This window comes from Anser cygnoides, chromosome 1 (assembly GCF_040182565.1).
Source record: "Anser cygnoides isolate HZ-2024a breed goose chromosome 1, Taihu_goose_T2T_genome, whole genome shotgun sequence".
NCBI classification, from domain to species: Eukaryota; Metazoa; Chordata; class Aves; order Anseriformes; family Anatidae; genus Anser; species Anser cygnoides.
Window position 1 is genome coordinate 60,907,537 of NC_089873.1, and position 17,169 is coordinate 60,924,705.

Here is a 17,169-nt window from a genome sequence, read left to right on the forward strand (position 1 = left end):
TTAAAATAAATGTGTACCATCAGCAAAAACACAAACAAATAGAAAGGTCGTGCAAGCCAAAACCACTCAGAACAAACCAGTTGGGGCTAGTTATCGTAATCTGCTCTATTCACATAACTAAGTTTGTTTCACTGAGGGCATGAACTTTCTTGGAAAAGCTCAAGTAATTAACTGCAGGAGCTTATGCATTTTCTTTCCCCTCAAGTTTATTTTACCCTGAAATTAGTGCTGCTTGCACACAACTCTCTACAAATTCACTCAAAGAACTGAGTTTTACTTGTTTTTTCCAGAGGAGGACGCTTAAAGGGATGGTACTACTGAAGTGTAGGATCCTTTTCAATCCCTCCTACCTCGTATCCAAAATTCCCAACATTTTGGATAAACACAAATAAAACGCTTCCTTACCTCCCGGAAGAAGAGCAGGTTTCCAATGAAAGGAAGAGGTGGAGGATGTCTGATCCCTACTTTGCTTAGTTTGGAGAAGGCAGAGGTGGAGTACCTGGAAAAAATAAAGCAGTAAGTTAATTTTGGACCTTGTTAGGATAAGACTTCCCACAGTAACTGGTTCAGGTGGCTTCCCTGGGTTCAGATAAGGAGAAGACGCTTTCTGTATTGGCCAAACAGAACCGTCAGTGAGGTGGCACTGCTCAGCCACAGGAGCAAACACAAAGCACTGGTGCTTCTGAGGACAGAAGAACAAAGGGACTCAAACACAGGCCCGCTAACTGGGCAGTGGAAATGGAGAGCTGCTCCTCTTCCCCAGGAGGTCGTGTGTGCATCAGAAGCAACTCGCTAAAGCTACATGCGGTTACGAGATTGAAACGGGCATTTGGGTTCCAACCGTTGTGGCACAGCTGGGAAAGAAGCAAGACAGATCTTCACATGATTATTTTCTTTTTCTTCTATCACCACTACCTATACAGATCACAGAACAGGAATTCAAACTAGTCGCAGTTGTGAGTGAGCCAAGACACTGTCAGTGTTTTCAAGTCAAGCCTAGTATTTGGGCCAGATATGCTGATTAAGTGATTTTCCAGCTGCCAGTCAGCAAATTAAACAAAGATAAAAAATACATGGAAACAAAACCCAGACTGAAAAGCTTTGTGCATCCCTTGTTTCAGATGAAATTGTGGCATGTTGGCAGGGACAATACTGGGTGGGGGAGGAAACAACCCCATAGCCCTTTTACCCCCTCTCCTCCTTTCTTAATACATACCATGGGTTTAAGTCAGTGGACTTTAGGTGGTGAAACCTGGAAGAACAGGAGCTAACAGCAGCAGTTTTGATTAGCCAAAGACACAATAATACTGATTATTATTACATTGAACACTATCACCAGGAGGACCAAGGCAAAAGATAATTGACATTAATAAAGGCTGTCTCTTGATTAGCATCCCAGCTCAGAGCAATAACAATTTTAAAGAACCTTCCCCGTTGCCCCTGCTTACTGCATGATGTTTCGATGTCTGGGGCAATTTTGTTACATGTGAACTACACTTTCTTGAGAGGAAACCGAGAAGAAAGTGAACTTGAGGCTCTGCTCTCATACTTTATCTATTAACAGGGCAGTTCTGAACTAACTAGTGGTCCTTCAGCTTTGAACCGCAAGCACGGTGAGACTGTTTGGTCCTGGAGATCAAATTAAATCTAACCCAAAGTAAAAATCGTGAACTGCATATAGTGTAGGTATAGGGGTCATGATGTCAGCTGCCTTAGTCTGCTGAGCCTGCAATTCATCTGAATTGCATAAGAGACATAGCCAGAAGCAGTGCCCTGGGATCCCAGTGAGCTGACTCCCTCTTAAGCCCAGCTGACAGTCTCAATGACTCCAAAGACCGTGCTTAACCCACTGCTATGACTTGGACAAGTCTGCTTTCAGATCCCATAAGCTACATAACACCTCATTTGAAACACCTTACATGATGCAGGCAGGAACGTCTCGGCTTAATTAAATGGGCAAATAGCGCACAATTCTTGTGGGACAGGGAACATGGGGGAGAAAAAGAGTCAGTGGCAGAAAAAGGCCCTTCCCTTCAGCAGGTGGGAAAAGATGCTGCTGTGAAGTGAAATATAGGAAATTAAGAGTATTAAATCTCACGTGACCAGCAAAACAGAACAGGACTTGCGTATCTAGTTAGCAGCTTTTTGTACTTCTGTTTCTTGAGATTTCCTGAAGCACAGTACCTATTCTCTTAATGGCTTTTCTTTTGTGAAGATACTTTACAAAAATTATAATCAGAAGATACAGATCTGAATATATTTAAATATCAGCAACGTGCTTCCTATGTGGCAATACGAACCTTCCCAAACACAAACCCTCTAAATAGAAGTGATGTCTCTATGCAGGAGTACTATTTCAGTATCACAGGGTATTGTGGGAAAAAAAGGCACAGAAGTCAAAATTTATTACACATTTTATATATATTATTGACTTTTTGGCTGCATAACTGCTTTAAAAAAATAAGGTTTGTTTGCTTGTTTTTTTAAAAGCTGAAATAGCTAATATTCTTTGGGAAGAAAAAAAAATTTAACTTCAAAATGACAAACAGCCTACATGATACATTTTCTTCCCCAAAGAGAGGATTTTTTTTTTGCTGCTGTTTGAAATCTGCCTAAAATGTCTTTGTGTCACAGCAAAGACCTCATCTTCTGTATGTAAACAGTGGAAGAGATGAAAATCTCTTTCAATGGAAACCAGTCAATTTTGCAGCATTTTCTGCTGGATGTTTTTACTGTGGCATACATGACAGGTTACAAAACAGCAGCCAGAGCTGCAACCAACTTCTAATTTCACTGTAGACTGGACACTGTAGACCCCAGATCTTCTTGTACTGCAGGCTCAAACAGTCTTACACAGCACAATTAATTGATGTGATCACCAAATATTTCAGAAGGAGCAAAATTAATGAGTATAGTGCTCGAAACTCGGCACCCAGGTTCATAAGACAAGAGCACACCTGGACTCCATGGACTATTTATGCTTAGATGAGCAGTTCATCTTCGTTAGCTTCTGAACTTTATTGGCAGCTCCATACCAATAATTTGCTTTCCTTTTTCCTCCTAAGAGTTTTTTCTCTGGTACTTTTCATTCAGCTACATTTGAAGTAGGTTTTCAAAACGTAGAGGAACATGGTTTACAATGAGATGGGAAACAAGCACTGTAGTCACTGAAGCATACCAACAAATGGACAGGGTCAGCAATAAAAATAAAATAAAATAAATCTCATCAATAAACACATACAGCTCTGTATCTCTGATTTCATTCCAGTTCTGGTACTGTTGAAATGCCTGTAGTTTTGCAGAGAAGAGCATACAAGTGCTTCAGGACTGACCATGTTGCATGCACAGAAGATGGAATATTTAGAATTACAAAGGTAATCTTGACTTTAGCCATTTCTAACATAACAGCTTATGTTCTGCAACCTTAATCATCACTTTAAGAGCTTCTCCCCCACCCCCCACCTCTGCAATATTTCAGCTCATGCCTACCAACTGGAGGGTGCGAGGAGGGAGAGGAAGGGGTGTTCTGGAGTTCATTAAAAAAGTAATTACGAATTAAAAAAAAATCTGTCCTGTGTAACACACAATGAACACCAGCAATGCATGCCTCTGACAGCTTCATGGCACAAACCTTTGCCTCTTCAGCCAGAAGCATCTGATAACTGGAACAGGCTAATTTATGTGATTCAGCTACTCAGCACACCCATGACACACACTTGGCCAGCAGCGTGCAGAGTTGTGCGCTAAGTAGTGCCGGGGAACACAGTGGCCACGTTTTGTTGCTGAGAAGGGGAGATGGGCCAGAAGATGAAGAGTGTGAACAGGCAGAATTGTCTTGCAGGTAGGCACACTATGTTCATCTCGAGAAGCTGACATCTAAATGAAACGGTTCTCAATCTGCCTTATCACCAGCAGGAGGTCTTATTTCTCATCTGCTACTTAATGCACTTCTGTGTTAATTTATCCCCCCGATTTATCTGGTAGCAGGCAACTTCCAAAATAAAAAATGCTGTTTCTGTGTGTGCACACTAAGGATAGAAGTCTATTGATCAGACTAGCAAACAGAAAGGACAATGTTAAAAACTACTGGCCTTTCCCTAGGCTGAAGAGTATTTATAAGGAAAATGAAAGAAAAAAAAAAAGACATACACAGCTATATTATTGCTAAAAAATATACATTTCCACCTTTCATCTTAAATACTACCTGCGGTTCTGATACTTCATCTCAAAGAATCTAGAAATAGAAGAGATATTGGGACATGACCAAAATGTCCAAAGATACAGAACAACTTCTCTACAAGGAATAAATATCTAGATTATAATATTAACCTTGGAAAAAGAAGCAACTGATGCTGCATGACAAATACATATAAAATCCTGCATGGCTTAGAGAAGATAAATAAAGAATTATTACTCATCATTGCTAAAAATAACTAACTAAATAAAAAAGCCACGCACAACAAATAAATGTTCAGGTGGCAGGATTAAAACGAAGCACTTTTCCAAATAATCAATATTCTAACTATGGAACTCCTTGCTACAGGATGTTGTCTATTCTAGATGCTTAAAAAGCTTCAAAAAGTGATTAAATTAATGGAAGGAAAATCAGCAGGTATTTAATTCATGAATTTAACAAATGTAAAAGAGAGACATGGAAAAAGATTAAAGGGAAGGAGAGAAAAAATTATTTTCATAAGCAGGGAACTAGTCTGTAGGCTCCCTATGGCAGCATGAGATTAGACTGCTACAAAGCCTAACAAACAAAACTTCAGACACTTCAAGTTTTCTAAAGAAGATGGGAGGAAGAAGACTTTGTGCAAAGAGGGGCATAATAAAGGTAAGACTCTGATGGCAACAGTATTGACTGGACAACCTACCACATTTTCACTCAGAGAAACATACCCTAATATTTACACATGTAGGGCTTCCTGCACCTATTAATTTAAAACCCTGGCATCATATGTTGAATGAAGTGACAACACATCAAAAGGAACCAGAGGAACAGCAGTAATGAGGTGGATCAATAAACAATTCAATAACTCTTTGAAGACATTCAAATGGCCTCTCAGAGCTAGATGATCTCTGTGCAGATTAAACATAACTGTTAAAAGAAAGCTGGCATGCCAAATACATTCCTGTAGGCCTGCAAGGCTGACTTAAGCCATCTGAAACACGAACTTCCCACCACGAGACACCATGCAAAAAATGAGAAGGAATCCAAACCAACAGCTAATTAACATAAGTTGCGATGGATATATGTGACAGAACTAGCTATCTGCCACACCAGTCCAGTACTGATCACTACCGAAAGAAAAAGTATTATGCAGTCTACCATTAACTGCAATCAATTCGTACAGCAGATAACATTCACAAGTTGCCAAATCTGCATCACAGAGTTCAACATACCACTGAAATCACCCCAAATCCCTCTCTCAATAGAAAGTGCGTCATTCCTTCTGCATCTAAGTAATGCACGTCCTAATAATATCTGAAAGCTATAAACTAGGACACTCAGAGAGAAGGAAAAAAAAAAAGTAATGTTTTTTAATCTTTTGGGGAGCTGGGAGGTGTGTTATTTTGGAAGACTGAGTAGGAAAACAAAGCATTTTGCTGAAATAATGGAAAACATTCCTGCCAAGTAAGACATAATCATGCATTTTTCACCTATTTGCCTCTATTTATGTATACCCACACTAGGTCCCAGTTAACACTGGGATGTACTTTTGCTCAAAGTAGTGATAATACACAAAATAATGGTAGCCTCCCAAACATTACAGTGATGGCTCGTATAAAATATATAAGCCTTCCTGGGAGCCCTGCCTAGAAAGCAGTCTCACCAAAGCACTGATATCATCCCTGGTCTCACTACAGAGTTGAAATTTCTGCTCTTAGTTCTCTCTGGGAATTTTTGCATTATGAATACTGCAGCACAATCACTGGAGAGCTGCCATCACACAAGTCTTTCTTCTCATCTGATACTCAGGACACATAAGACAGAAAATCATGATTTGGTCCAACAGAGGAACACACAGAACACGTGTCTTGAAAGCAGGTATTCCAGGGAGTATTCCAGCCAAGGCAGATACCACCTCTGGTTATTACCTCCAGCAGCTGAACTCACAGAATAAAAAAAGTCAGCCAGCCAACCCCAGAACATAAGTAAGTCTTGAAGCACTCTCTCCCAAAGCTGATGGAAAACTGAGGAAAGGAATACTCTCTTATAACCTGTTCTATTAACCTTGGTCAAAGGCTAACAAATTGCCCTTTACTGTTACCTATCGCTAGCTCTGGTGGAAATGAAGGGTTCTGCTGAGAAGTGCACTTGGATGTTTGACTACTATTAAGAAAAAAGAATATTCACAAGCACAGTTTTAGTATATTCTTGAGATAAGCTTCAAAAGAGACTTTAGCCAGTTTTGGATAAGGCTGAGTACTGCAATTTCATTTTCAAGCTCAAAAAATATACACTTTTTAAACTATGAGTTTGTGGGACAGTAATACCAGTTCCAGAGATAATGAGAACTTCCATATAATGCTTGCTCTCCTTAATCACTTGTTTGCACTCCCAGTGTTTGAATTTTGAAATAATTGCACAAGTATAAGACAGACATTACGCACACTTGCACCATCTGCCTCCACAGGGGCAGATGTTTTCCAGCTGCGAAACGTAAATGACCATAGGATTATTATTCCTGGTGCATTAGCAAGTGCTTTAATGAAATAATGTGCAGGAAAGGCCAAATTATATGCCCAATATCACATTTATCCCTCATCTATCTGCTAACAATCATTTTTTAATCCATACTGTTCTGGTCTGCTGAACAATTCTTTTAGTGTCTCTTATAATAAGAGAACCAATAGGCTCAAGGGACTAGTTGTAATAAGGCTGCAGGTTGTCACAGTGCGTTTAAAGTTTGGGGGGTTGCTTTGGTTTCAAAAATAAAAATATAGCAGTGAATCAAAGCCAAATAAATAAATACAAACAAACAAAAAAGCCCATACAGAAAAGCAAGATGCTTCACCATGCTCTGGAGTAGCCCTGGAAGAGACAGATGGTCCGTACAGCAGGCCAGTGACAGTATTTCATCACCTCTCTCAGAGTGCAGCCCCTTCATACTGGGCAGCAACTTTCCCAAATAAAGAGCAAATGAACGAGTCATAAATCCACAGTTTCAGCCTTTCACAGTGGGCTCAACAGCAGCTGAGTTCCTTGCACTCTTACATCTCTGTGGTATCCCTGTGAAGGGAGGTGCGACCTACATCCTGCTCTGGGCACGAATCAGGAGTGTCCACAGCAGTTGTGAAGTTTCCTGAGTATGGGGAACCATACAAAAGGTCCACAGGGAGCCTGGGGCAGAGCTGAGTCCTCATGTCACAGCCCACTGCCTTACCTGCAGGACTAGCCTTCCTTTTGCTCCCCAGGATGACTGGCACCATCTCTCCTCCCTCTTCAATTTCCTTTTCCCACCTTTTCTTCACACAGATACCGTGTGGCATGCATGAGTACCACCTCCAGGCCAGAAGTGCTCTTGCTTCAGCCATGAAGACTGAAGTTTGCACAAACAAGGGTGGTGTTACAAACATGATTTTCAGAAATGAGTAAAATTTCATAAATTTTTTCCTCCCTCCCCACATATCTTAATTTTGTAATTAGGCATCTTAATTACATAATTAAAAGGACAAGAAGTTTCAGCTTAATTAGCCTTGCTAATTGTTATGCAAGGTCCTTTCCTCATGATGTAACTCCATGTGCAGACAACACGGCACATGTTGCTGTGTGCACCACAACCCTTCCTACATACCAGGAATAATGGTAAGGACAAAGGATGTAGTTTCATGTTTAAACAGAGGGAGGAAAGCCTGCTTGGGAGCCTGATCACTTCAGGTTTTCAGAGCCACAGAGTAAGCACTCGCTAGGCCTCTGACCCACTACTTCATAGGGTCAGACATGGTCTGCAGCGCTACGGTGGCTGCGTTCCTGAAACATTACCTAGCACACACATCAAGCGGCGACACAGCACGCAGGCAAAGCCAAGTCGTATTCCCAATAGCACACTCGTACCTCAGCTGTCACTTTCAAATCCATGCTCTTCTGGTCTATCAGACAACTCTTTTGACGTCTGTTGCTGTTGTCAGGGAACTGGTTTTAGAGTTCAGGTGCGGTACCGCATTCCTCAAGAGCCACAGGACGTGCAGAGCCACTCAGTGCCGTTAGCAACAAGCTGGCACGAGGGCTGCACAGGAGAGGTGAAGGACAAAACTGCTTCAAGAGGATCAATGCTTCCCAGTGCTTCTAGGCCTGAGAGGGTTTATTTGACTGAAGACGAGGTGAGGAACGCAGTCCTTCCTCCCTTTTCTAGACCAGCCTGTTGGCATGCACCAAAACAGACAAGTTAGTTCTGGAACAAACCTCTAGGCATCTTCCCCCTTTGTAATCCCAAATAAGCGGCTCTGACTGACTGCAGGGACAATTCACCTCCCTTCAGACTGTTCTGGATAAATGCAGACAGACCTCATGATTACACTGCACATGAAATAATTTTTTAAACTTATTTATTAAAGTTAACATCAGTGGGGCACCACCCATTCTGTGCATGGAACATTGCAGAGGTCCTGCCGAGCAGAAACGGATGTGATCAGGGAGCCAGAGATCATTTCAAAATGTGCAGAGTGCCTGAATTAATGGTCCACAGCCCAACTTGGTTCCGTCATTTCCTAACTTTTGTGTGCTTGACTTTACAACCTCCATAATGTGCCTTTAATGCAATTTTCTCTATGCAAGTTCTCAAGTTTTTAAAAAGCTCATTAAAAATCCATCACATTGCATCACTTTGCATCCCCAGGGGTCATCAAAAGACCCTAGGACTGCAGCAGAGGCCTCTGCCAAGTGAGTGAACGGCAGAGCTGACAGAAGAAGCGGGTTGTCCTTCATGTGAGGGAGCTGCAAGGCACAGCCTGCCACAGGGTCTCACCAATACTTCCTCAGGGAGAAAGAGCAGCAAAATTGAAGCGTTCCCCAACTGATCTCTGCCTAACACAGTCCTGCATTCTTCCATCTCGTCCATTTATCCTCCTCCATGCAGCTCTTTGCCTAGTTTCTCCTTCCCTAGACCCATTCTTGCCAGACCACTTGCACAAGTCCCCTCCTTCCTCATCATATTGACATTCACTTTACTCAACATTTCCCTCCTCCCCAGCCACACTGCAAACAGGTGATGGGCGAGCGGAGGGGAAAAGGGCTGGCTGAGAGGTGAGACAGGCACATGGTTTGCAGTTTTTGTGCCCAAGCCTCACTAGTGCTATTGCACAGGGAATCAGCTACAGACAAGTCTTTTCTGAGTTCTTGTAGTTGGAGCAAGCTGAGCTGCTCGCAGGGAGTGCCTGCCTGGTCAACCCTCTGCACAAAGGGTAGGAATATGCTTAGCAAAGACAGAACCAGAAATATTAGCTTAACATTATAAATAGGTAAAGAGCAAGATTTCAATGAATGTGTGATAACTGCAGTTTTTGAAGGCTTCCAATTAACCCAAATATGCATGAGAAAGGCAAAGGGTACATCCACTGACACAAAAAACACCTGCTCCCACCAAATATTGCACACCTGTATCAAAGCATGGGGAAACTAATATAAGAGCCAAAAAAGACCTCTAAGACGTATAAAGTAAACCCAGAAAAATACCCAAAATGAAACAAGCAAAAAAAACATTTTCTTAAGCCTCCCTGTCAGAAATGATGGAGCTCATTTTAACTGAGATTTTTCAATAATTCCACCTAAGACACCAGCCCTAGAAAACTTCAAGCCCAGTTGGTCAGCATTTGATAAAGCAACAGACAATTGAAGAATACAGTTGTATAATGGGAGCATCATCCAACCTTAATTTGTGGTGCTCTCAGATCCACTTATAAATAAGTATGCCAGATTAGAAATAAAGGAAGTGCTGGCTCAGACCAAGAGCTCACATAAAAATCTCAGCTCATTGTTAGTTATTTTACGCAAGTTATAATCCATTATAGTAGAGGGTGACAATGACAACATTGTCTGACCTTTAATTACAGGAAAGATGTTATAATACCATACATTACCAGACAGTTTAAGATAAAATTGAAATTAATATTGGAGCCACTGCCTGCTCCCCAGGTCTTGGGAACTGGGAGTGCTCTGATGCTACAAGGAGAAAGGTTGCCTCTAGTTTTCTTTTCTTGCCCAGATTTTCATTCCTCCTCTTCTTCCCTTTTTCTTTATTCTCAAAGACATCACAATGATTAAAGTACATTTTTTCCCTCCACTTTATTTCCAAACCATGCAGATACAAAGGAGGCACAAACACCTCTGTAGGAGTGAACCCATGGCCTGGAAGGTGGCTGAAGCAGCCGCATTAAGCAGCATAGAAGGAGCCACTGGAAAATGAGAATGCTTCAGGGAACAAATGTTAATCTACTACGTCATGAAATAGACCCAGAGCTCGCAGCGAAGCCCCAGAACTAAGCAAGAGAAGCTACCACACACATATCTAAAAAGTGCAAGTCTAGAGATTTGTATTTTGCTGCATGATTTAATACCACTAGAATTAAAGTGACGAGTGTCTGTAGCTCCCTTAGTGAAAAGCAGAAAGGCATTGTGGTCACCAAAAAACAATATAATTAATTCCTGGACGGAGGAAGAGGTGATCCTTCCATCCTCCTGAACACACAAACAGTAAGTGGAATTTTGGAAGTTGGGTTCAAAGGCTTGTGGAAATACAAACACACACACACACAAATAACTCCAGCCTCCTCTTTGCACCTTAGTCATGCCTCCACGAGGTACCTATGGGCTGACAAAAGTTGAGCCCACGTGAAGGAAGAATAGCTCAGTCATTCTCATAGCATGAACTCATCATGTAAGAGATAATGTGAATAGGAGCAAGGTGTATGCGCACATATTATTGCCTACATCAGCAGCAGCAGAATACCCTTTAGCAACTGTAGGCATGAGACAGGAAGAACAGCGAAACTATTTTAATTGACTTTTAGTGTGCTTGAAGAGGCAGTCACCATCCCCAGCCTGCGCAAGCTATCGTGGGCCACTAGCCAAGGCTGATAACTACTACTACAAAACAGAAGGTAGTTGAATCAATGCCAAACAAAGCCAAAGGAAAAGCAGAATTTCAAACAGACTGGATGAAAGGATCACAGAAAGCAAACTTAAGGAGATACTCTGAACTCAAAAAACAGCCAAAAAAAAAAAAAAAAAGTGAACTCAAGCATTGCTCCCAAGTACCATCCAGATTAAAAGCAGAACAAAAGCATCCAAGGTTTCCTGGAACTCTGAATCACCCATTCAAACTACAAGGCAACTGAGCAACTGAGTAGAGGCAGGAATAGCAACACTGGGTATGCACAAACTGTTAAACCTAGAACAGCATGGACTGAAAGGTATTTTCCTTCTTTAATCATTGAAAAATGCAGCAGCATTGTGCATTACTTGTAAAAGAGCTGGCTGGACTGTTCAGACAGAAGTGTACTTTATAAGCTGATATGTTCCTCTCTGGGCTGGTGGTTATAAAAAAAATGCTTGTTGCACATTATCTCATCTTCTGACTGCACTTTGAAGTCCATTCTGTCCATCCCTCCATGACACAGACAAGCTCCAACCCTTAAGAATAATTCTCTTAACTTTAAAGAAACCTTTGTTCAAGTCAGATAATTTTCATGTACAGGCTGACATGGAAATGGTTTTCCTGGAACAGAGTTGATTTGCGTTGCTTGGCGTCACAGCACATGACAGCTTACTCCACAGTCCGTTCATCTGGATCATCCATAATCCACACGGTAACAGTCCTCTTTTCCATGAAGCAGTTGTGCACATGACAGGAAGAGCTAATTTTAATGAAGTGTCTTTGCTCGCGTATCAGTCATGTTCTTTCTTGAACTGTTTATCTGGCAGGCTGGTGGATGCAATTTGTAACCATTGCTCTCAGCTAACAAAGGAAAGTCCATTACTGTTGCCTGTTCCTTCGACTCTTGGGTCTTTAACATATGACAGACCCTTGCACAAGTAATGTACCATAGGAATGCATTACAGATACACACACATACAGCATTTCTCAAAGGACCCACTACTGCACTCCTGTCCCAGCTCACCTTCTCTCCGTTATTTAAACGGCCTCTAATGCTCCTGGCACACAAAAGCAAAAAGCTTCAACACCTCAACGGCAAGTTCACTGAGATGGTGACCATCTTTCCATTACACTACACAGCCTTCATGTGCACAGCGAAGCCCTGATCGTTGACAGGGGTTCCTAGCTCCTGCTAAAGTGAAAACGATAAATAAATCATCGTCACGGGGTCCCCTAATGGGAAGGGAAGTCTGCATACTATCAGCCGATTACTTTTTTAACTACCACCACAGACTAAAATTCCAGAGGGAGGTAACGATAGTGAGTCATTACTGTGAACGATTCACCTTCAAACAGAGGCAAGAGGACAGCTGAAGCCTGGAGAAGCCAGTTTTCTTCACCCTCCCTGCAAGAGCCCAGGTGCAGATCAGATATTTTCCAGAGGCAGAACAAAGAAACTAGAGGCTTTAAAAGAGGTTAAGAAGTTGAAAAAAATAACAGGACCAACAAGAGACTTGAGATCTAGAACAGAAGAGCACAGGAGCAAGGCCCAATACAAACTACAGAAATCCTGGCAGGAAGAGAGGCTCTTGTTGAGAGAAAGGAAAGGCAGAGTTTCAGAAGTCACACACTGGACAGGGGATGCAGGATCCTCACCACTACCTCACCACACCTCAGATAAGGTATAGACTCAGATACCAGGGAATAGGTTCAGTAATTATTACAGTTGTGTATTTTTAGTGCTAACTAAAACAATGATTATTTATTTTTATGCTCATTTCAGACCTCTTTTGTTATTTCCAGCTTCAGTTTGTCTCCAAGGAGCTAACCATAAACACGAAGCTAGAGGCCTGGAGACAAATACGTACACTTACTGCTGGGGAGTTTGAGTTTGGGGCCTCTCCTAAGTGAGCCAGGCTGAAAGATCCGGTCACAGCAAAAAGGCAATGGGTTACAAGCTTTGAACTGGATGAGTATGAAAAAAGACACTGAGGAGAAAGTATTAGCACAATCCACTCAAACCAAGTGAAGTGTAGAAGTACACAGCGTACCATGTGCCCAGTGAGGTAAACTGGAAAATAGTGACCCTCACTGGCCACTGCTAGAGCTCTGGGAACTCTTTAATATTAAAGCTTATCTTCAAAGCAGTAAGTGAAACAGTGGCTGCAATGTAAACGCCTGGCAAAGACGATGGATTCCTATGATGGCATACCACACCACATAATGGCTCTTTTATTTAGCTATTCCTAGTTTAGTTGCAGAGTAGGTAACTCAAGCTACACTGCTTTTGATTCAAGAAACCATATTTTTATATTAATGTATACATCCATATATGTACATCCATACACACACCCACACACTGTAACTGCTCAATTCCCCACAGAACGAAATGAGTATTTAACTGCTTTGTGTGTCTTGCTTGCTGTTTGTTTTCCACATGGGATTCTGTACATCATGCTTTCCTGCATGCTGAGCATCCACCTTTCACATATCCCTTGAAGGTGTATCTGCAGCAGAGGTGAGCTGTGATGACATTCTGCTACCGTGCACTCACACTGGCACCCTTCAGAAAGGGCTGTTCTCCTCCCCCCCCGGGAAGCTGCCCTGCTGAACAACGCTCAAGGAAAACCTCACATGCAAAGCTGAAGATTTTCTACACTAGTCCTAGTAGTTGCTGTTAGTTTTGTTCTGTTCCCTTCATTTGGCTCTCTGCTGCAGAACCTGGTCCCCTCACAATCTCTTTTATTTCACAACCATGCAAAGGTCCAGAACCCTCCCATGACCACCACTCTAGCTCAGTGACCTCTCAGTTGGTGTAATATCTCTCTGCCCTCAAGAGAAAATAGAAAAAGATAAACTCTAAGGATTCTCAGAAAGGGAAAGAGGAAAATGGAAGTATGTGAGGAAGAAAGCAAGTGGCTGCCTACGCAAAGTGGTTTATGAGACTGATTGGTTTCACTTTTGCACCTACAGCTATCTGTGTCTGAACAAACAACGTTTTGAGTGTTTCTTAAACAGATGCAATAGGAAAGTTAGAATTTGTAACTGAGGAAAGCACAATGTAGCATCCTAATGAAGGTGAACAGTCTGAAAATTAAATAGCCTCACATAACTTATATCTAAAAAAATGGCTAAGATTCTCTATGCTAAGAATACTGAATTTAACATATCCCAGAACACTTCGAGTATTAGAAGGATTGCCAGCATAATCCCAAAACATAAAGGGACAGGAGAAAAGCAGAGGTAACAAGTCAATTAGCTTGACAACATCCCTACATAAAATAGTGGAACTATCAATTTGGGATGCCATCAACAAGGAATTAGAGGAAAGATGAAAACTTTAATTAATGCTTTTTAGTATTATCAGACAAGTCTTTCATTTTGGGTTGTTTTTTGGGGGGGGGGGGAGCAGGGATACAGCTATGGTTGATAAATATAACCCTTTCAATAGAGTTAATTTGGGTTAGTCCAGTGCACTAGAAGCACTAGACCACTTAAATCTTGCCTAAAAGACCTCACACTACATGGAGAACTAATATGATACTAGATTAGACCAACTAAAAACTGGCTAAATTCTTGGCCACAAAACATAGCTGATAACCACAAGGTATTTATCAGAAGGTGCCTCAGCAGCATGACTTGCAGGGATAGTTTCCCATTCACTAATAAAAGGAATCATGAATTACAGCTATTATAAATCTGACCCCAGATTTTCTGTGCCAAGGGACATGTCCAGCAGGCTCTCTGTCATCCTTCTGCTGCAAAGCCGTTGGAGTGGCCATGGGACTTGATAATTGGAAATTTGTCCTGCCAGTTATTTGATAACTGTTGGGTGTTATACACAACCAGCAACAGTTCTGCTCACTTTAACTTCAGGAATCCCATCCTCACCATGATATTTATAGGGGAACAATTCAGCCAGCAGGTCACCTATTAGACTTGGGCTGCAGGAGACAGTTGAGGCAACCCAAAGTGCTTGCTTGAAAGAGCAGACTGCTGAAAAGCGTTTCCCTTCCCTCTACCACCCACCTCCACGTATCCCCTCCTGCTGCTTTCCCTGTGTCCATCTGATCCTTGCCTGAGCTGACGCAACCACTAGATCAGCAAATAAAACTGGCAAAAATGAACTTCTTTTGCTAGTGGTATTGTATCTAGAAAGAAAGAAAAGGGTGCCCATGTAGTTAGCCAGACAGGTCCACTGAACGGTCAAGTGAGTGCCAGAGTCAGCACCAGACAGGGGTGATGGGAAGGGGAATATCCCTTCTGGCAGCAGCAAGCCATGAGGTCAGCTCAGTTACTGTGCGAAATGTTTCCCTTAGACACCGCGTCTCTAAAGCTCTTTCCTGGCAAAGTTAACACTGACACAACGATTGGTAGGACGGCACAGAGCAACAAGGACAGGCTGCAACTACAGAAGAGGGAAATGAAGTCATCTGGCAACCTGGCGATACATCTAGGAAGCAGAAACACAGATCGTACTTCCAGCACTGAAAGAAGCTGGAGCCTACAAAGACTTAAGCAGAGAAGTGCTTTGGGAGCGAGCAGCTTTCCATCCTCCCTGACAAAGCCAAAACAAATGCATGGAGCTCGGTACAGCCATTACAGAAACATAACCTTGAATTAACCTTGAATTAAGATGACATGTCTTGGGTTGCATTAAGATTAAAGCAATTAACCAGGGGAGCTAGGGGACTCACTGTTGCTTTCAGCTTTTAGAAGACTGCCTTTTTTCTGTCCTTAAAATAAAAAAATAAGAAAAAAGAAAAAAAAAAGCCCCACCACACACCATACCTAACAACAGGACTTCCCCTAGCAAGTCTGAAGGAAAACAGCCTGAATACACAGGAAGTCAGACTAGATGGATGCCTAGCTCATTCTGGTCTATAAATAAACAAGTGATTAACTATCACTCTAATTGTTGCTTGCTATCGATGGAAGAGGGACTATTTCCCTCCTTCTCCATCAGGGAGGGATTTGTGCTACCAATACAAATCAGTGATAAAATCACGGAACTGGCCCCTTCCACACCAATGCAGTTACACAAGTAAAGACAGCAACAAAAAAGCTGCTGGTTAGAAACTGGCAACTGCTTATCTACGAAGACAAATACATTGCCTCTTTAAATGGGAGACTAAGCAGAGATACCAAGGAAGCTAACGATTAGCAAAGCAGCACCAGACATGTTTAGGCTTTTATGAACTGAAAGGTTTATTAGGATCAAGCGCTTGACTTTTATTTTAGTACCTTACCCTACAATGTAGTTTCATTAAACATGTTTTAGAGTATAGAGCCTTCCATCTGCGGACCCTATTAAAAGGGCACAAGCACAAACAGATGCACGACCACAACACCGCTACCATTTGGAACTTTATAGCACATCACTGCAGGATTTTCTACAAGCCTCTGGACAGAGAGAAGAGTACATGTGGACATGCGAGTAGCTGTAAAGGATGCTTTCCAATCCACAGCTTCTGCCAACAATCTGAAGCATCTTTTAAGAAAGGAGGGGGAAAAAGTGAAACAAACAAAAAAAAAAACAACCTTACCCTTTCAGAATCTCTGCACCCAAAAAGACTCACTTATAAGTACTGTACTTTCTAAAAGACACACTGATGTGAAGAACCTCTACCCAAGTCCCCTCTCCAACACAAACTGAGAAGCAACTCATTTTCTAATCTACTCCTAACCGCCACGACTTGGAAAAGTACTTTCTCAACTTCCAAATGCCAGCACCCAGAGGAGACCATGTATCCATCAGCAGCTGTGCCTGCCATGGTTTACCACTCAGTGAGGTGCAGGCAGGCAGGATTATTTATTCCATTAGTAACAGACGATGAAACTGAGACTTTCTACTATGAGCAGGCCACCTGTGGGCTTAGACCTCCTGAAAATGAAGGTTTTGTCATTATTCTTCTTTCCTGACAGATCAGAGCCAGAAGAAGAGTTGCCATTTTGAATCTGAAACAAGTCTACTTGAATGGAGTCATAGCACTTGAGAAAGGAAAAGAAAAAGATTTTGACAGCGGGACTTGGTGGTGGGACAAAATTTGGGGACTGGGCTATCAGGAGT

General features: G+C 42.0%; 1 protein-coding gene across 4 annotated transcripts in view; it reads right to left on the minus strand.

Moving 5' to 3' along the window:
• The window catches only part of TBXAS1 (thromboxane A synthase 1), a 247,195-nt gene that overhangs the window by 179,571 nt on the left and 50,455 nt on the right, over positions 1–17,169 (minus strand). For all 4 annotated transcript variants that reach the window (XM_013173135.3, XM_013173133.3, XM_066997785.1 and 1 more), the window contains one exon: positions 406–499. In XM_013173135.3, coding sequence (XP_013028589.3) covers positions 406–499 — 94 coding nt within the window. Of the gene's footprint in view, positions 1–405; positions 500–17,169 lie in introns of those variants that run through there.